At 41.7% G+C, this 20,764-nt stretch overlaps 1 protein-coding gene across 50 annotated transcripts in view; it reads right to left on the bottom strand.

The window, feature by feature from the left end:
- Nucleotides 1–20,764, bottom strand: part of CTBP1 (C-terminal binding protein 1) — a 255,605-nt gene that overhangs the window by 67,966 nt on the left and 166,875 nt on the right. For 6 of the 50 annotated variants that reach the window (XR_011141128.1, XM_068943629.1, XM_068943639.1 and 3 more), the window contains exon 1: nt 1,381–1,618. The exons of 28 other annotated variants lie outside the window; for them this stretch is intronic. Coding sequence is in view for 4 of the 22 variants with exons in the window: in XM_068943616.1 (XP_068799717.1) it covers nt 1,381–1,420 (40 nt within the window). In the remaining 18 variants the exon portion in view is untranslated. Of the gene's footprint in view, nt 1–1,166; nt 1,619–20,764 lie in introns of those variants that run through there. 16 more of the 50 variants (XR_011141125.1, XM_068943627.1, XM_068943618.1 and 13 more) reach the window with 9 other exon arrangements.

Raw genomic sequence — 20,764 nt, 5'->3', positions numbered from 1 at the left:
AGAGGGATCGGGCTACTTGCCAAGGGGCTAGAATGCTAAATAAGACTATCTACATTTGCTAAGATCCAGGAAAAGGAATCTCTGTGATGCACCTGATACATCACAAATATTATAGTTTATTTTAATCCATTGGAAAAAAAAAAGTACACACTCACTTCAGTCTATCAGGCCTCATTACTTTCCGTGAAGCTAAAGGGATGATTATCTTTGGGTGTTCCATCATGGCCTAAAAGCAAACATTCTTCCTGATAAGGACAACAGTTATTGAAATATAAGATGACATTCAATTGTTTAATGTAAGTTACAACAGGTGAAATTTTGAAAACCACCAATGATAGCAGCGTTTTCTAAGGGTAGTCTACCCAGCTCAGTACCATAAGCGAAAAGCTGATTTTCAATTTTTTAGAGAAAAATAAAGCAGCATAACAGACTGAATCATGTTTGCACGGTAAACAGACTCATTTATTGCTCTGTAGCCTTCTTTCGGTATCATTTGCTTAAAGAATGATAATGTTTATAAACAGAGTCTACGTTGTATTCTTTTCTATCTGCAAAAAAAATCATCTTCAGATTAACACAATAATTTATACTAAGCAATTCTACAACATCACCCCATACATGTTATCTGTTTTACCTTAAAAAACAGCAGCAATCCATAAATGCATTTGCTAGCACATTAAAAAAAAAAAAAAAAAAGGAGGAAAAAAGAAAAATTCAAATCTATGGAGAAAAAGCCTTACCTTTCAGACACATAACCCCTCCACAGATTTAGCAAAACCATTTCAACAGCCAGGCCTTAAGCACTTTTAACAGCAATAAAATGCCGCTTTTAAACTTCCTGTTTATTGCAATATTAGCGCAGCTTCCCCCCCCCCCCCCCCGTGGCATTGTACCAGTATTTTTCTGCAGTTAAATCCCAGGCTGCTGCTTAAACCAAGGGGGGGGGGGGGAAATTAACATTTTGGATGCAGTTTTAATGCCGTTTTACTTGTAAGCTTTTGGGTTTTTTTTTTTTCTCCAAAGGATGAATTGTCACCGCGGCCAAGTTTGAGCGCCCTTGACTGTGCTGCAGCCGCGTCTTCGGCTTTTTTTTTTTTTCAATTGTTATTTATCCCTCCTCCACCCCCCCCCCCCCCCCCAAATCTCGCATCTGTCGCGGCAGTTACCAGGCGAAGTTGCGCTCGAGATAACGCTGCCTGGCCGACAGCTCCTCCGGGCTAGGAAACACCGGCAGCCCCGGCGGCAGCCAGCCGGGCGGGGCGGCACAAAGCGAGGCGGCAGCGCGGGGAGCGGACGGAGCCTTTACGCGGCGCCCCCCCCCCCCCGCCGCCACCGGCCCGGCTCCACACGACACCACACGACGCGCCGCGAAATCATTACCTAGAGGCAAGCCCTTGTTTAGTAAGTGAGAACTTCCCATTGAAATATATATCCGCTCTCGCTACGGGGAGAACTTCGGGGAAAGAGGGGGGGGGGGTTAAATTAAAAAAAAAAAAACAGGCTAAGCATATGGCGGCTCCTCGCGGGCGCCCCTGAAGTGAGGCGCTCGACGCGCGCCCGCGCGCATGCACTCCCGCCCGCCCGCCCGCCCGCCGGGGGAGCGGCCGCCGCCGCCGCCGCCGCGGGCGGGGCTCCGCGCCCCGGCTTGATCTCCTGGTTCCAGCACCGAGCCCGCAGAGAAAGCGAAAGGGGAGGGCGTGACGCCCGGCAGCGACCCTCAAGCGCCCCTCCTCGGCGAGCTCGCAGCGACCCGGCGGCTCCTCCGACACCTGGGGCTGTTTTTAGCCGTTCCCAGCTTAGCCACAAGCTTTTCCTTTTTTTTTTTTCTCCTTTTCTTTCTTCCCTCGGGGGCGAGGAGGCGCTTCTCCCCCCACCCCCAAGTAACAGAGCTATTAAAGAAGTAACTCTAACCGCGTTACACACGCTCTCCGTAGCTTCCCAGGCCGTCTGCAATCAAACGTCTCTTTACGCTTTTAGCTTTTATTACTTTTTATGATTTGGTTCAGGCTTTTCTCCTTTATAAATTAATGACCAAAAAAAACTGCATTGTTCCTAGGTGGCCCCACAGTGATTTTAGGTGAGAATAAGAGAATCCTACTTTACAGATCCTCCTTCAAAGCCCTCGAACCACACAAGGTCACAAACGTTTTCCTGCAGTTCCACCAGAAAAAATCACTGAAATAGGAACTGCGCCACGGTCAGTGGAGACGAGTTTCGAACGAAAGGAGCTCATCAGACAAATACCGATACTCTTCTTCATCTGGGACATTCCCATTAACTCCAAAACGCCACTAACTCAGCAGCTCTCCTCTTTTAAGCCTGACCCATGGGCATGACTCAACCTCCCATCTGCCAAACCTGCGAGCGACATCATCTCTGCTGCAAATGACTGAATCTAAGGAAACAGTAAGAGAAAACCCAAAGCGTCCTGATATCAGGGACGCTCCTGGCCCACGGAGGCCCCGATCCCGGGCACGGCAAGGTCCAGAGAGCCTCCCTCCAATCTCACCGCACTGAAAATCAGACTTGTTGACTCTTCACCCTATCTAACTTTGCTTTATCGTCTTCCACCAAACATCTTAACCATGGCTCTCTTCCCCTTCATCAGTATGCAACCAGTCTTTTATTAATACCAGGCCGTTGACGGTCTGCATTGGATTTCTCGTTCAAACGCATCTACAGAAATATTGCGGTTGATCTCAGGTATCCCATTTTCTGGGGCTCTCAGCCCTGTTCCCACACGACGGTCCCTAAGAGAAACCACAGAGGTCCACGTGACCCGTGGAAAGACACTAAGACCCTCAGGCCCCTCCGCGGCGCCCTGAACCGAGCCGCTGCCAGGAAGCGGTGACCTGGGCTCCCGCCGGCTGCTCGCTGCGGAGTGAGCCGCGTCCCGCACGGCCCCCGGACTATAACACGGACGATTCTGCTCTAACGATATCCCCTGGCAACAGCAAATTCATCGCAATTTTTACCGGCTTAAAGTTACCTCTGCCATTCTGCACGCAGTCGTAAAGCAGTAACACAACTTCACTCGAGCGCGCAGGGGCACTCTTCAGAAAAGGTTGCTAGAGCAAACAAAGGCCTTTAATAACGCCTTTTGTTTCCACAAGCAAAGACAATACTGGCTTTAACGAACCAGAAAGAAGTCAAGAATAATCTCTTTCCTCTACCCAGGAAAGTTCGCTAGGTGTCTTACGTGGTTATTTGCTCTGACGGGAGCTTGCACCTGCAACAGCCCAACATGCAGCAAGCGAATAGGGAGAGGTGGTCACCACGCGCCCTCACGGTCCCTTTTTCGAGCAGGAACGAGGAATGCCGCTAGGTTTGGAGGAGAGAAACTGCGTTCCCCGAGAGCCACCTAGTACGCGGTCGGGGAACGTCCACACCACCGCCCAGACACAGGTCACTTTGAAAGAAGGCGCAGTCAAGCACGGAAAAATAGAAAAGGCTACAGTTAAGGATGCTTAAGGTCCCCGTGTTTAAGAACCGCGGCCCAGCCTCCTCGCGTTTTTTTACTGCTCTTTTCCCTGCGAGATCCCAGGCGCGCGCTGGGATGAAAGGACGAGCAGAAATTCAGCGTTTTGCTTTGGCCTTGTCCGGAGCGGAACGGAGAGAGGGAGCGGGGCCGCGGGCAGCGCCCGCCGGGCAGCCCCCGGAAGACGAGCCACCCGCTTCCCTTAGGCGCCTTAACGTTGTCGTAAGGCACTTCGCGCGCCAAGGCGCCGCTCCGGAGCCCAGGCGCTGGGGCCAACCAGACCCGGCTCCTCTCCCTCGCGGCGGGCACCCTCTGTCCCTCGCTCTCTCGCGCGCTCAAAGCAGCGCCGTCCCCCCCCTCCCAGATTTTAAGCTCAGCAGATATCCTATTTATTCCAGGATTTGTTGTTGTTAATCCTTCGCCCTCCGCGCCCACGCTGAAGTTTCAGCGAGCAGCGCCGCGGCCCACAGGCCCCCGCAGGCGGCAAGGCGCAGCGCCGGCTCCGCCGCGAAAGGCGCTGGGGCGGCGGACGGCAACCAAAGGAGGCGAGGGCGCCGCGGCCGGCCGGCGGCCGGGTCAGCTGACGGGGCCCCGCCCCGCGCGGGGAGGGGGGGGAAGAGGGGGCGGGGGCCGTCGCGCCGCCATGGCCGCGGCGCCTCCCCGGCCCGGCGTTGCCGCCGCCGCCTTCCCCCGCGGTTTCCCGTTTTTGGGAGGCCGCGGGAGCTCGCGTTACCCCGCGCGCAAACTCCCCAGCGCTCGGCCCAGCCGCTTCCCCCGGCCGAGGGTGGTTCGTCGCCCGGCTGGCAGCGCCGCCTCCGGCGGGGCTCGGCGGGCCCGCCGGCAGCCGCCGAACGCCGGGCGCCTTTTCAACAACTGGGGCGGAGAAGGGCGGGGGGGGGGGGGTAGGCAGGGAGGTGACGGGGCACCGCTCTGCCAGGAGCGTGCCGGAGCCCCCGAGCGCCACGGTGAGGGGCGCCGGGATGGCGATCCGGCACCACCCGCGGTCACGGCTTCTGCCTTTCTCCAGGCGCAGCCCGCAGCTTGCCCGATGTGTTGATGTGGAGAGGAATACTGGAACCCACCGATTACACACGGCGCGTTCAGCCTCGGGGATCCATTCCGGGCACGGCTAGAAGATTTTAGGTTATAGATAGGGAATGAGAGCTGAGTTGCCAAGAGCTAATAGCTTGGTTTTCCCCATTTCCCCGTCGTTCTCTCCCTTTCAAGCTGTTCTCTACCAGGGGGAACTCTATACAGCCTCTGACTTTTTTCCATTCCCCTCTGGCTGGATACAGACACCCCAGGCAGCCTTCACACAATAGTTTCCCTAGTTTCTCGCTGTACATCGCTAGGGCATCGTCTAGCCAAATGCCTCATGTAGGCTTTGTATAAACAAACAAATTTGGTTTTAATCACGTTAAAGTGGTTAACCACTTTACTGCCATTTATAGATGTTAGCAAATAGAAATTAGATAGATAGATAGATAGATAAAAAGCTGTAAGTCAGAACAAAAACCCTTACACTGCATCATTATGGAAAATATAATGGTTTTTTTTTGCACTACTGAAGTTGCCATGGGTCAAAGTATCAGCAGGAAGCGGCGTAGAATGCACTTAAACTGCGAGTACAGTATCTGTGAATACTGGCATGGATATGGGAGCATCTCGAGGAAAAAATTAATAGCGAAAATCAAAATTCAGAAATGGAATTAGAGTTCAATTACATTTTTATAGAGAAACATAAACAGATCCAGGCAATGCGACCACTTCTTCAGTGGGGTTATATGACTGGGCAAATGTTGTTCTAAAGTGGAACTGCTGCCTCAAGGAGGAAGGGGAGCGTGGTACAAAATATTATGACAAGGGGAGTGCTCTAAGTGAGGATAAGTTGGCATGATGAACAGATGGAGTATTCAATAACAGGAGGTTATTAATACTGCAGTTTGGTATTCTCTACGCTACTTCATGAAGGGATTCATATGCTTGCTCTTTTTCTTTTCTGATTGTATGCAGACTAACAGATAGGCATGTTGTAGGTAATGCCGTTGCTATTTCCCTCCTTGCACGCACACGCAACCGCAAATTGATGTTTCCTGGGAAAACATGAGGAGCTGCATCCTCAGCTGATTGTAACTGGACCAACTGTGTTTCTTTCAATAGTGGTAAACTGATTTGCACCTGCTGAAGGAGAGAGGTTATCTGACCCTGTCTCCCAAGTCATAAGGTCTCTCCACCCCACTCTTTGGCAGCTGCTGAAGGCACCTGCTCTAGAGAATAAACTACGAAGAATCTCAGGACGAAACCGAAAGCAACCAAAAAGAGCAGCGCTTGAACTTTTCCTTTAGAACACAGTGCAATGCTGTCTGTTTACGAAAATAAAGCTTTGCCTTCACCCGGCGTTCAGGCTTTTCTTTTCTCTCTCCCCTGTACGGTTTTCAGTGGCCTACTTTCAGACTGGATATGAGAAAATCCAGGAGCAGACCAGCTGATTCCAGTCAAGCCTTCAGCTACCCCATCCATTTTACTTCCTATATTTGCAACTTCACCTCTGAGACACTAAACATTCAGTCATCTTCACATCTTTTACACTAGGATTTCTACAGCACACAATATAAGTGAACTTTTCACAAAATGTAACAATTCCCATCCTCTTATCTCATTTTGGCACTGCTGTCACTGTGACTTTTTTTTTTTTAAACAATGTTACACAGCTGAGTATCTTCTGTTTTTTTCCACTAAGAATTATGGTATTTTCAAAGCCAACAAACTGTTTCTTGGCTTCGTAAGAGTCAGCTGGATGAGCACATGTGCTTAAGAGTAAATACATTGTTTTACGTATATGTGTTAACAGCTGTATGTATAAATTAAGTACAACTTTTATTCCCCTCAGAATGTCTAATCATAAGGGCATGACCTTGGGCTTTCACAAATTAGATATATTAGGGGACGATATCTTTAGCAGATGTGACTTTGAAGTTACGGCAAGAGGAAGTTTTATTGTTGTATCCTCTAAGTAACGAGCCAAGATACTTGCTGAATGCTCTTTAAACTGAATAATGAGATTGTACAGTGTTATTGTACCTAGATACTGAGATTGTGTCCTTAGACATATTTTTTCCTTAGTTTGTCATCGGTATGAGTGCTGGCTTTTTCACACATGTTCCTCTCTTTACTTATTAACATGCATCATCCATATGCACATTCATTGCGATAGTTTTAAAGGCCATCATTTAAAAACTTTTCTGCATTTTAAAATCAAAATATAAGATTATATTTCAATAGAATATCATAATTCTGGCAGACAGTAAATCTTGCAGAAGCGATTAGGAGAGCCTAAAAGTGATTTATGTCAGAAGAAAAAGAATGGCTGAATAAAGCAGGCCTAACATTTAAACTTTATCTTAAAAATAAATCTTGAAAATGTGCAATCACAATGAGTCAATGCAATGTAATAAAAAAGAATCAGGAAATAATATTTTGTTTGGATTCAATTATTTCCTTAATTCTTGCATTCAAATCCTGAAAAGCATTTATTAATAAAGTACATACACACACAAATCAGTCTACTTTCATTTTGCAATTGCGTATTATAGTTAGGGCTTCTATTTTATATATAACTTCCTCTGTGTGAAACTCCCTGCTAAAGGAAGTTAATGCTTTCTGGTTGATGTTGAAGAGAACAGCTACTTTGGAGAGAGATTGTCAGCATGTTCTGAGAGGAAAATAGAAAAAAAAAGAATAACAAAAGGGAGGCATTTAGTCTTTAAGTCAATGGAAATGTTAAATCAAACAGAGAACCTTCATCTACTGCAGAAGAGAAGGTTTACTGAAGAATCAAAGTAGTAGATTAAAGTTCCACCTAATTAACAACCAGAAGTTCATCTGTGTCAAATATTCAAAGTCATTTACCTTTGAAACGTCAAATATGTGTTGCTCCTTTCTCAAAACGGAACGAGTGTACTAGCTCTGTACTGCAGCTAACAGCCATACAAATCAGGAAAAGCTTACAATGTGTTGAGTGAATGGACGAATAAATTCCGTTCAAACCAGTGAACACAAAAAACCTCTCTCTTCTGATGTTATCTGTATTAAGTGACTAAGGAATATTCTTCTTGATCTTACCCTCTTCAAGTAAGTGCTAAAAACACAAGGACGGGGATGGAATTAAATCCTCTGCATTTCCTAGTTATCATGAAATGAGAGGTATCATTTTCCATCTAGTCAAGAGGAGTTAACAGACCATTTCCAGGAAGGTCTGTGTTCTGGCTAAAGAGAAAAAGAAGACATAGATGAACAGCAGAAAAAAAAACCTATCGAGAACCATTAGTAGATGTCAGCCATTGTCCATCTGTTCACAATGGAATAAATCCAGACCTGAAGAACAACTGCAACCAGCCCCATATGGCTTACTCCCTTCTGCGCTGGCAAGGCTTCTTTGGGGATTTGACATTGTATGAGGCAAAGGAGAAACAGCACAATCTGTGTTCCCAGGAACGATCGGTCGGTTAACATGAAAGAACAAAAAGTGTGTTTATAATCCAGGGGAAAGTTTTCTCCTTCTCACCTGTCTGAAATATCTTGGACCTCATTCAGACTTGTGTAAGTTACAGAGATATTATGCGGAGGCACCTTAGAAGCAACAAAGTCCTTACAAATCTAGCTCTAGCCACTAAAGACATTCTGTGGGCAGTGGATGACCCCTCAATCACAAGCGAGACTACTGGTCTAGCCATCTCCCAAGGTGTACAAAAAGCCGTTTGGAGAGAATATATTACGCTAAAAGTTCCATTAAACATCGTAATACAATATACTTTAACGTAAGGAACTAGCATAACAACAGTCTGCATTCGCTCTTACAGAACAGGCTTGTAGCACACCAGCAATGAGTAGAAATTTACTTCCCCAGTTTGAAATTAGATGGGCCTAGACATGAAGCAAAGTATTATTCTGTATGATTAAGGGCAATAGGCTCAGACCTGTACAGATTAGTTCATGTCTGATTTTCTCTGTAAGACTACAAAGAAAAAATAGATTTTCTTTGTGATGATATATTCTGTATGCAAAAAAACAGCAATAAAAATGACAAACACACATTAAAGCCTCCTGAAGGGACCAAAAAACTTAACGTTTGCAACAAATACAATAACTACCTGTTTGGTGGTAGTAATTCAGCTAGTAATACGGAGAATAGGTAAGCTCAGTAACTGTCCAGTGGCCTAAGGAGAACCAGGAGATGTTCTAAGGGATCTTATAACACACTTGTAATCTTACTTTGTCAAAGTTACACAACAGGTAGCCACAAAAAAGCAAGAGCTGGTCAGATACAATTTTACAGCTGCCAAAGAACGGTACCCACACCCATAAATGTCCGTTTAAGTTAACACCAAGGATCACTTATTAGGTAGTACGGAGAAGTTGATAACTTGTTTGAAACATCTATCATCAAAGAGAGGAACTCCTCAGAAACATTCAAGAAAGCTCGATCCGTGACAGGGGTCAAAATCAAAGCAACAGCTTACTAAATATTTATCTAGAAACTTCTCTCTCAAACTAACCAAGAGGCTTACAACCATGACTACTCAAGGGTGCAAAAAGCTAAACAGTACCTGTCGAATGAAAACGTCTGTTTGCTGTCAAGGACCTTAAACGCAACCACGCAGTAGGATTACGTCCTTTTTGACACTGAAGCTAACTCTTGCTCTGTGAAATTTACTTGGGATGATTACAAATTACCAGTCTTGATTTTATCCTCTTCCAAAGCAAACCACTGCCAGCTTTGTACTCTTGTGAAAGACCCATTACCAGCACTCTATTATCATCTAATACTACGATAAGAAAATGACTCATTAGTGAGTAAAAAGTAACCTCTAGTGAATCATTCACACCAGTTCCTGAACCGCACAAGATTCTCCCTGGCACTAGCTGTCCTTCCACTCGCTGATCAAGCCCACACACAACTGAAATCTGATGATGTTGCAGTGTAACAGTAGGCAGCATTGGTGCAACACCAGATACCTCGAGTAACTCGCACATTGCACAGCAGCTACAACGAAAGAGAGAAAACGTTTGGCAGGTTAGGAGACCTAAACACATTCACGTGACCACAATAACTACAGATAACTATTGTAGAAGTATAATGGACTATAATAAAAAGTGTAAAGCTTTAACTGGTTTATTTTTATTAACTCATTTTCTTTGATTTCATTTCAAGAGTAATAAATCCAGAAATTTGTAATAAAATCAGAAAAACATCCTACTAAATATGTACAAAAAATAATCTCCACAAACGCCCCTTTGTACTCCAAAAAACTAGCAAAATCAGAGTGGAGAAAACCAGCAGCAAAGAGGAGACAGGCAGGAGACAGGAAAATCAATTCCATAGTTACAGTAAACGGAACAATATGCAGCCCAGGCAATCCCCAACAGCAAATGGTGGATGACTTTAGAACAGTAAAAAGAAACTAGCAGGATTTCACAAGTAAAATACATACGTACACCTCCGTCTACAGAAACACATTTCACATGTTGTTTGCCTGCATCTACTTAGCAACAAGCTAATATTTTTGTAACCCCTCCCCCCGAATATATACATGTTCTCTAACAGCCAAACACTTCACAGGCAATTAATTTGGGGGTACGTCTCTTTTACCAAACCAAAATAACGACAAGCTCTCATGCAAATTTATTACTCACCCCTTCTCAAGATTTCCATCTTGGTAGCTGATAAGGAAGCTACAAGAAATCCTTACCACTATGCAAGACTCCTAAGACACAAGTCAAATCTTAAAGTACATCAGTTACATGCTAATTTACAGGGTGATACAGGAACTTGACGTATGTTGCAAAAGCTCCCTTTGCATTGCGGAATAATGCAAAGAGAGCAGCAGACTTAAAAATGCGGCCTGATCACACTGCTTACGGTACTATAGCATACAACTTCCCTGTAGAAGCTGATTCAAATAGGGGCAATTAGTATCATCAGATTTACTGTTTGTTTAGGTTTATTGCCAAATATCTTGCCTTACAGACTAAGACAGCATTTCAGCACTCTGCATTATGATAAAATAGTATTACTTAATGATGATTGGATAAAATTACCAAAGGCCTTAGCGTATTACATCAAGAAAAGGCTGCAGAGATATTGATCTCATAAAAATGTTTGTTAAACAGTTGTCTTTGAAATGATTTGATTCTTCTACACAGTAAAACAGTATCTGACAGAAATGTTTGGCTGAACTTGTACCAGAGCACATCACATCTACTGTCCTGCAAGAGTCTTTTGGGAACTCCGTCATCTCTCAGTGACTATTACTCTGGATAGCAGGATGTCTGGCGCAATTTTAAGGTAGTTACTGTTGTGTGGGACAGATATTGGCAAGGCTGCCGTGCTGGTACATTTGCAATATTCATGATTCATAGAGACATTATGAAAAGCCCACGGGAGGCTTCCTCATGATCTATACGCAGAAGGAACTAAAATAAATACAAAGCATTTATGAGAGTTGTAAAAGTTAAATTTCCTAGAACCAAACAGAGGATTAAATAGAACAGAATTTGGAACATTATGTTGGGTTATGGTTTCCACTAATGCACCCTCTTGCTTATTTTTTTTTCAGCTTTATTCATTTATTTTGTCAAGACAACTCTGATGTCTCTTAACATATGCTGTCCTTTTTTTTTTTTTTTTTTTTAAATAAAGTAGGGTATCTAATACCACTTCTCATAACGCATTATTATTTTTCCCCGCACTGATATGCCCTTTCAACTACCAGGTCACAAGAAACACATTAAGCAATTAAAAATCAGCCACACTGATAATCAAAAATTTGAAAGATTTCGTTTTAATCATCTAATTCTAGGGAGTATCTTACAGAATACAAACGCTCAAACTATTTTTTCTTGCTATAAATTTTTCATGCTGTGTTTTGGCCCTATGTGTTCCTCTAACCAGAAGAATAGTCATTGATATTAGAATCAGCTTTTATTAATTCGTATTAAATTAGGTATATAAAAGAGTCATCACAGGACATGCTTGTACCTCACTATGGGAAGAATAAAGTTCAGCAGACATGCTCAAAAAGGGAAACACTGCCCGGTCTTTGTGAACAGATTGGGCTCTTAATTAAAATGATTTGATATTCCTTATGAGCCATACGAGTTATATCACAGATACAGAAGTTACCTTATAAATGTACTTTAAATTAGCTAGTGGAGACTACAAACAACTGAGCTGTCATAATAAATAAATGTATATAGATAACATAGTATAAATAATTAATTAGCTTTTCCTGAAAGACCTGGAAACAAATGAGAATACTTCGCGTATCGTTGTACTGTGCTGATCTCTAACTAAAGTGGCTTCTGAGACCCGTGACCCAGAAAGGTTAAAGTTTAGGTCTTTCCCAGCGGCTGCACCTACATGATTAACATTACAGAGGAACCTACAGCAGAAGGAACTATCACAAGAGAGGAATGAACAATAATTCATGTAGATAATATATAGTCTGAGGGGAAAAACCCTACCTTGCTTCAATTAGAGTATTTTGAATGTTTTCCCTTTCAAGCACTGCAACTTTAACTTCTACAAAATATCAAATACGGAGAGGGATGGGAAGTTTTTTTTTGTTTCTTGAAGTCTTACAATCACAACCAGAGTAAAGGATTCTCAGTCTAATTCTGGATCTTTCCTGACAAGACATTTCCAATTGTACTAAAATCTATGGATGCTTTGAGATGTCGACAGATGTGTGCGAGGCCCTAGGCTGAGGTCAAACTCATCTCATTTGTGACCTAAGCCTAGTCTCCTGGCTTGCTCGCTCAGTCTCAAAAAAAAAAAAAAAAAAAAAAGGGGGGGGGAGAGGGGGAGGCACCAAATAAATTGTTTGCTGATTTACTTAGAAGAATGTTCTTGTTAATTTTTTTTAATCTAATAATACACACACACTTCTGTAACATATGGCCAACATGATGAACACTGAGCAGAAATATTTCTGGTCATCTATCGTTACTAGCCCTCACAGTGTAATTATTCTCTCTGGCACTACTAGAGGGCAATTGTCTACTATTTCCTGGACATCTAACCAAAGCTTTCAAAAATCTCATATTTAAATCCCGTTTCAAACACACTTCTACTATACAATACAGGTGAAGTTGCTTGAATTTATACACATTTTACATAAATCTGTATTTTTCAACAAAAATGCATCAGTTTCTCAGTTCTGTACACATACAAAGTAAAACGCCTTCCTGATACTGACATCATTTCTACCGCTTAAGGGAAGAAAAAATTAGGCCTCTCAAAGCCAGAGGCAAAATACTACAATGGATAACAATATTCCTTGTATATCCGTCGGCGGAACAACTGACTCCTCTGGGCACTGACTGTACGCTGCTGGGCGCAGAACAGATTCAGAGAAGATTTTTTGTTAGAATCAGTTCACGTGTACATGCAATATCCAGACAGCTTATTATACAATCATTGCTACCTGCTCCCTGACCCCAGAGACGCATTCTTGCTTAAAACAACCACCAGAACCCCAAACGCTACCATAAACCAAATGTGAATATCTATATGAATTGCATAAGGGGTTTCTATTAGAAAAATAAATAGATAGGATGGATGGATGCTCAACTTTCTGAACTTTTCCTCTTTGATGGCTGAAGGGTAGCCTGAATTTCTACATAATCCACTCTTATGATCATCAGTGTTTCCACTCTGCCCTTGGAAAAACAAAAAAAGAAAGAAAGAAAAAGAAAAAGGTTTTGTACGGGAGCATTAATAGTTCCACTTGCCCTGTGGCAAATGGGGAAAATATGTCAACGTGAATTATTGTACCGTCTCCATTGTTCAAGACTTCTCTTAGTACTTTCAAAATTCCACTAACAGAAACAATTGCTGAGAGCATTTACTACTTAGCCCGCTAGGCTGGAATCATATAAGACTCCAGGATCAACTAATGCTAATATTATCTTTCATATTGATTTTCTCCCCCTACATTAACTGAAGAAAAAAATAGCTAAATAATTTTAACAGGGAAGAACAGCGTCTCACTCACGCAGTACGTGCAATAAAAGGAGATTCAAATATTTTAAATAATCAAGATAATTACAAAAGAGAATTTTGAGCTGTTCACAGCATCAAAAATATAAGAACTTCACAGTATTGTTCTCCGGCACTCCGTTCCGACACAATGAAATTATACTCTATTTCTATATTTTACTTACAACATACAAGTAACACTGGGGAATGTAATAACTCTTTTCGACAGAAACTGAGAACACCCACGCATATGCATTAAAAAAAAATTCCAGTTCTACACAAGTCTGATATTCCTAGCCAACTATTAATAAAGAGATTTCATGTCTATTTTCTCTCTCAGGATGTTATTCCACAGGTATTTAATAAATTATTTTTTGCATATCTGTTGTAGTACCAGATTACGGCCTGTATTACAAGTTTAATTATAGAAATTGATTGGCCATTGTGCAGATCTGGTGTGAAAATTTGTTTCTGAACTTCTTGGTCAGGCAGAAAAAGAACGCAACAGAACACGAACGAACAACTGATAAAACCCAAATAATCCAGACATGCGTTTTATTAGGTATTTCTACCAAATAGCAAACTATTTTCATTAGAAAACTATATCTTGATTTTTATACCACATTCATCACCAGGATTCATGAACACTTCACAGAAATACATCTAATGAAGGTAATCGTGAAGAGGTAACGCAGTAGACCTTTGCAGGGTGTCTGAGTTAGTACTACATGACATTCTGATTAAAAAGCTAGTGCAGTACAAGACAGATAAAAAACAAACACATATTAAAATGATTAAGAATTGGTTAGCTGACAGATCTTAAAAAGCATTTGTCAATGAAGAACTCCCTCTGCATACAGATGCTTCTAATGGGTATCTGTCATCATCATCACCAACAATGTGGGCACAGATATAAAATCTTTGCCAAAATGACTGTGAACATCACAAAAACAATAATAATTATCTGTAAAAAACAACACCAACGGCACAATCACACAGTCATTTTGGACCACCGATAAACGAGGATCACAGAAACAAAATGTGCTTTAATAAAGCCAAAATGAAAAGCCTTGCCCTGAGAGAAAAAAAGACTACTGTCACACTGACAAGGCAAGGACCCACATCCTAGAAAGCTGTGATCCTAGTGGTCCAGGGATCACGCAGCTCCCTGTGAGCTCCCAAGTACCACACTGGGACAAGAAGAGACAATGCTTTCCCACAAGCAGTAGTTAGTTCAAGTATGGAGGACATTTTTATTATTGTAGATAGGATTATTAAGATCTGCCAGTTCTGGCATCCATGTTTTGTACGTTGAGAAGCTGAAAAGGGTGCAAAAAGAAAAATTCAATGCTGGAGAAGATGTCTTAAAGAACATAAAATAACAAAATTAAAAAGCAAAAAAAAATTGAGAAATAACATGATTACGCTGTATAAGTACCTTTGTAGGGAGAAATACCAGCTACTAAGGGACTTCCTAATCTTAGAGAAAGACATAATAAGAACCAGTACCCAGATGCTGACTGCTGGATATTCACATTAGAAGTTTATTTTCCAGCATTTTTTGTTCAAGTGGATGTTATTGACTATATTATCAAGGGCTATGGTGCTGTCCTCATCTCTTGATTACTTCAAATCAAGACAAAACGCTTTCTAAAAGATAAACATCACTGCAATTCAAAATTTTGGGCTCAATTGTATCAGGGATATATATGATACAAAGGAGTTGAAAGTAACCTAAAATTCCTCCTGACCTTACACTCTGCGGAGTTACAGCTGACCAAAAAGTTAAAAGCAACAACAAATCATTGGTTATTGCTCTGCTTTCTATAGGCAGGAGCAAAACTGATTTTCTTAGTCTTTCCTTGGGTGTCATCTACTGACATAAATCCCTCCATGCTCATGTTTACAAGAAGCAACTATTATTGTGGAGAGGTTCCGATGAAGAATGCCTTATACAGTATCATAAAATAGATAAATTTCAGAAGATAGCTCACAGTGGTCCCACCAAGGGCACTAAAGACAGGGTAGACAGATTTAAACTGGACTTCAATAGGAAACTCACACCATAAGTGAGACACCAAAGTTAAGGACTTTTAGTACTACGCTCACATCAAGTTGTTGTAGGGCTGTTTTCAGTGAAAGATGATCATATGGCATTGCAGTCGTCTTAGGTACCAATGTTACTACCACCTTCCTTGGGTTTAGTTCAGTCGGCGCTGCTTTAAGCAAATGACCTTCTTCTCTACTGAGCACTGCAAGAGTGTTCTTGCACGTGACAAGTAAAACTGGATGTTGCCAATCAATTTTTGGTGCTTAAGTTGCTGACATTTTAATTGATGACACAACATAGTCTTTTCTATTCAGTCTGCAAAAACACTGAGTAAGATGGAGCCTAGAGGAATTCTGTTGGCAAGTGCTTTTGTGAAGGAACGGAAGCGTCTCAGTCAGGAGAGATTAGAAGGATTAAGGCACTAGCCCAGATTCAGAAAAATTACGACCAGCTTCTAACTCTGTCACCAACCCGCTATGATCCTTGTCGTCTTAATCACTTCCATTCCACATGTCCAGGTTCCTCATCTTTAAAATATGCATAGCATTCACTTATTAAAACACTCATGTTTGCTGTGAGAGCCAATCCAGATGTCCCATAACAACTAAAGAGTCACTCTTGGTACTGTCTCATGAGACCAGAGACTGGTATATGTTCATCCTTGGTGTGAGCCCTAGTTGTGTCAGCAATAGCTCATCATTCTGGTTTGGAAGAATATATGTAAAGCTTAGATTGCGTAACACTGCGTTTTGGAAGCACCACCGACAGCAGCCTCACACATTCAGAAGCGTGCATATTTTAACATTCTCTTTTCCCTGTGTGCTGAAAGTTTTAATGTCACATGAAGAGTAGACTTGAGAGTGGTTCTTCATAAAGTAAATAAACCCGACAGGTCTAGATTAGGAAAAAATCTCATTTTAACATAAAAAAGTTGTTTAAAAAAAAAAAAGCATTGCAGGAACTAAATTGTAAAAATGATAAAAGAATTCTCAAATTCTCACAGGTGGACCCATAAAAAATATTACCCAAATAATAATAAATTAATCATTTGGAGATATGGAGTATGAAAAATAGAAATTAAATAAATACAAGTTCATCTGTTAATGAAACATTTCCACATCCAAAAAGGCTACTATTGTTGGAATCAGGGAAAAAAGGCTGTTACAAGCTCAGTTTGGTTTATGCTTTTTTTTTTTTTTTTTTTTTTTTTTGCAATGACAGGTATTTGTATATTGTATAAAAATGAACTTAAAAAGCGTGTCCAAGACACACATCCTGTAAGACAATACTGCACTCTCCTGAGATGAAAATGATTGGATATCACAGTGATTGCTAAAAGCAAGAAGCTGAAACCATACTCCAATTACAACTATACTCATTAATAATACATGGCAGTTCCTCCATCTGCCTATATTCTCTTCTCATTGTTAATTTTGGCCTTATCCTGCAAAGACATGCACATGTTTAACTTAGCCGGCCCTGCAGGTGGTGCCCCCAAAGCCCCATCACTCCGTCCCTTACACAACACATTGCTTCCGCGAACCCTGCAGAGACTGAACTCCGACACAAAGTTGACTCCGCATTATTAGTTGGACTGTTATTCCCATTAATTACATAACCACTTCTTGGAGGAAAAAAAAATCTTTTTCTAGGCCTTGCAAAGCACAACATACGCTAGCACCTTCAGAATATGTGCCATAATTCTTAAGACACATGAAGCACATGTAAGCTATAAATAGATGTAAATATACATGAAGCATACATGTAAACTACACATTAGTCTACAGTTTCCATAATCAGTTCAATTTACCTCCCCTCCCCCCCCCAAAAAAAAATTGTATTCCAATTTATGTGAAAAGAATGGGAAGTAAATATTTTTTTCCTTTATGGACCGAGCCTTGACTCTACTGAAATTAATGAACGTTTACCGTCACTTTGAATAAGACCCAAAAGATTAAGACTGAAGTTTCAAGCATAATTTGTAACTTTCTATTTACTAGGTAAGATAACAATTAATTCAGGCTGATTTCCACTTTTCACGGCTCTAAAAATATTATGGACATGAAACAAAAATCACTGTTATTCAAACAGTAGTTTTCAGGTAATAAAATTAAAAGACTACAGGGATTTCAATGAAACATTTAATAAACTGTAGAAGACAGAACAGTTCAGTGTGCCAAAACGAACGTTCACTCACAGTTGTATTGGAAAGTTGAATGATTTTCAGTAAAATAAATCCATATTTTATTAACATGCTTGGTATAGCTGAAGGAATAACATACACCCTCGTAAAATAAATACTTAAATCAGAGTACTGTATGTTATCTTGGATATTGCCAGCTTTAAAATTAACAACATCTGTAACTCATTCTGATTTTTAGAAAAAATACAGATAATTACAACAATCTTCTACCACATAGTGCCCAGGCTAAATTATCCCATCGTAAATTAGCTGTAGGAAAGATGACATTAAAACAAAACAGCAGCTGAACAGATATTCATGGGACAGGAAGCTTGTAGGAGCTGAAAGGCATCTCTGTCTTAACATCAGACAGGTAGCGTACACGCAGCTTCACAAAGCAGCATAAAGCAGAAGGGGACCATAGGTTTTGCCATTTAGTAATCCTTTCCAGGGAAGCATTCTCAGCGTTAGAACATTTTTGCTCATGAAGTAGGCCAGCCACCGGGATTTGCCTTCTGCCTACGATTACGAGAGGGTCGTGGTGAAGTTCCACGCGCTTGTCCCACCTTTTCACAAGGGCTCAGCAGAAGTTGACGCCTCGTCCGTATTTCATACTTTAACTGGTAATTGGTTAATACTAACTAGCAAACTCCCTGACTGCTAAAAGAGCTTCCAAGAGGATGGCATTAATAAGTTTACTAGGGAAATAAAATCTTCATTGGCTTTCTCATAAACTCCTTACTCTCCTTAGGCATATTCACAGTCAAGCGCTGCATGCACCAATTGTTTATGGTTACTGCTTCATTCATGCAGCGCTAATCCCTTCTTGGTGAAGACCTCTTAAAGAACTAAATAAGTGTAATTTAAAAATACAGCTGTTTTGAAAGCTAAACGTACTGGATATAGTAAAAAGTTACAGCTTGAATCTAATATCACAGGGTACCTTCATTTACTACTGCTAAATGAGCAGGCTCTTCTAACCTAGTATTCTCATACTATCATTTTTATTTATATATTGTATTCTTTATTATGGGCCAGTCCCACAATTGGTGTAGATATGCACAACTCCTTCGAAAAGTTACATGCTGTGCCTGCTTCCTCCAGCTATGATTTGGCCTTACATATCTGCGAATAAGACTAAGTTGATACAAAAAAATTGATGAAAACACTACGTAACAGTGTTCTCACCATTAAAAAGAGATAAGGAGGAAAGAAAGAGGACCTCAAACTCTCCTCTAAATAACATAAAGAGATAAACCTTACATTAAGGTCACAGGAGAGACATGACAGGATGCCCAGCAGAAATGCAGATCTTATTAGAAGCCTATTAACGAAGGCCTTCTACTTCAGAGCACCATATTTAGGTTAGACAGGACGTCAAGAGGTCTCTAGTCCAACCTCCTGCTCAAAGCAGGGCCAGCTATGAATTGGATCAGGTCGCTCAGGGCTTTATCCAGTCAGGTCCTGAAGCCTCCAAGGATGGATATACCACAGCCTCTCTGGGCTTGGTCTGTTGGCTCTGCTCCTGTTAATACAGCCCAGCACAGTGCTGGCCTGCTTCACTGCCAGGGCGCACTGCTGGTTCACGTTCAGCTTGCTGTTCACCAAGTCCTCCAGGCCTTTCCAGCATAGTTGGTCCCCAACCAGTCAGTCCCACCTGTACTGTTGCAAGGTCGTCTTCCTGTGCAACTGCAGGACTCTGCATTTGTCTTTATTGAAGATTCCTGTCTCCCCATTCCTCCAGGATGCCAAGGTCTGAGTGGCAGCCTTGTTCTTGCGTGTATCGACTATTCCCAATTTGGTGTCACCCGCAAGCTTCACAAGATTGCACTCTATCACCTCCCCCACGCTATTGGTGAAGATATTAAAGGGGACAGGTCTCAGGATAGACCTCTGCAGTACTCCCTTTGTTATCAGCCTCCAGATAGAGCTAAACATTAAACTCGAGCCTGATCATTCAACCAGGTTTTTACTCATCTGGTTGCCTGCCCATCCACCCAGACCATAACCTCACAAACTGAATACTAGAATATCATGAACGGAGTCCCAGTAGCCTTACTAAAGTAGAGGTAAATGATATCCACTGCTCTCCCCTCATCTATAAATCCAGTCATTTTATCATAGAAGACAATCAGGATGGTCAGGCGTGCTCTACCCTTGGTACACACTACACTTATCCTTGCTCCCCTCAGCATCTCAAACTCCACTATTTCATGGTCACACACAATTTCCAAGTGCTCAGCGCAAAAGTCAGTGAAAAGCCAGGCGAGCCAATTTGCTTAGGGATGGAGGTGTACGGCAGGTTAGGTGGAAGGGTAGGATTTTCAGTTTACGTGCTGCTCACTTCATACTTGCTTATGCAGTAATATCCTGAATACAATTTTCAAACAATATTTTAAAAAGTCATTTTTTAGTTCAACTGTTTAATGAAATTTGTTATGTATATTCAGATACCTGCGCATACTGGGAATATTCAGACACATGTACACAAACATTTGGTATCCAGTAATACAAGCTGATTAGTCACGTCCTGACTTAAAAAAGTATCTCCCTTTGTCCTATGTTTCCTTAATACTTACATATCATTTCCTTAGATTTTCAGTTTTACTGAAGACTGTGTAATAATTCTTTCACAGTTCCAATTTACACATACCATTTCCTGGACAATTAAATCTAATAATTTGTTCCCACATTTTAGTCAAAAAAAAGTTTTTTCTTTTTAAACAAAGCCTAACTTAAGAAACCTTAGCATCTATTATGGGACTTAGATGACAGAATGATAGTAGCATTTAAAGGCCTACTGGGAATGAAAATCACAGCTAGTAAGAAGAGTGTTGCTCCTAAAATTTAATTTGACTGTTGCTTAGGCCTCTTCATAAAATCTTTTCTATGCTAAACAATAAAAGCAATGATGTGGCTATAGATATTCACAAAAAAATACTCGCTTTGATTCTTTTAGGTGCAAAGCAACTTGAGTAACTAAAAAGCAACCCAAATTAAGCAATATTTCCTAGA

Source organism: Struthio camelus, chromosome 4, assembly GCF_040807025.1.
Source record: "Struthio camelus isolate bStrCam1 chromosome 4, bStrCam1.hap1, whole genome shotgun sequence".
Classification (NCBI taxonomy): Eukaryota; Metazoa; Chordata; class Aves; order Struthioniformes; family Struthionidae; genus Struthio; species Struthio camelus.
This window is presented reverse-complemented; position numbering and strand designations above follow the sequence as displayed.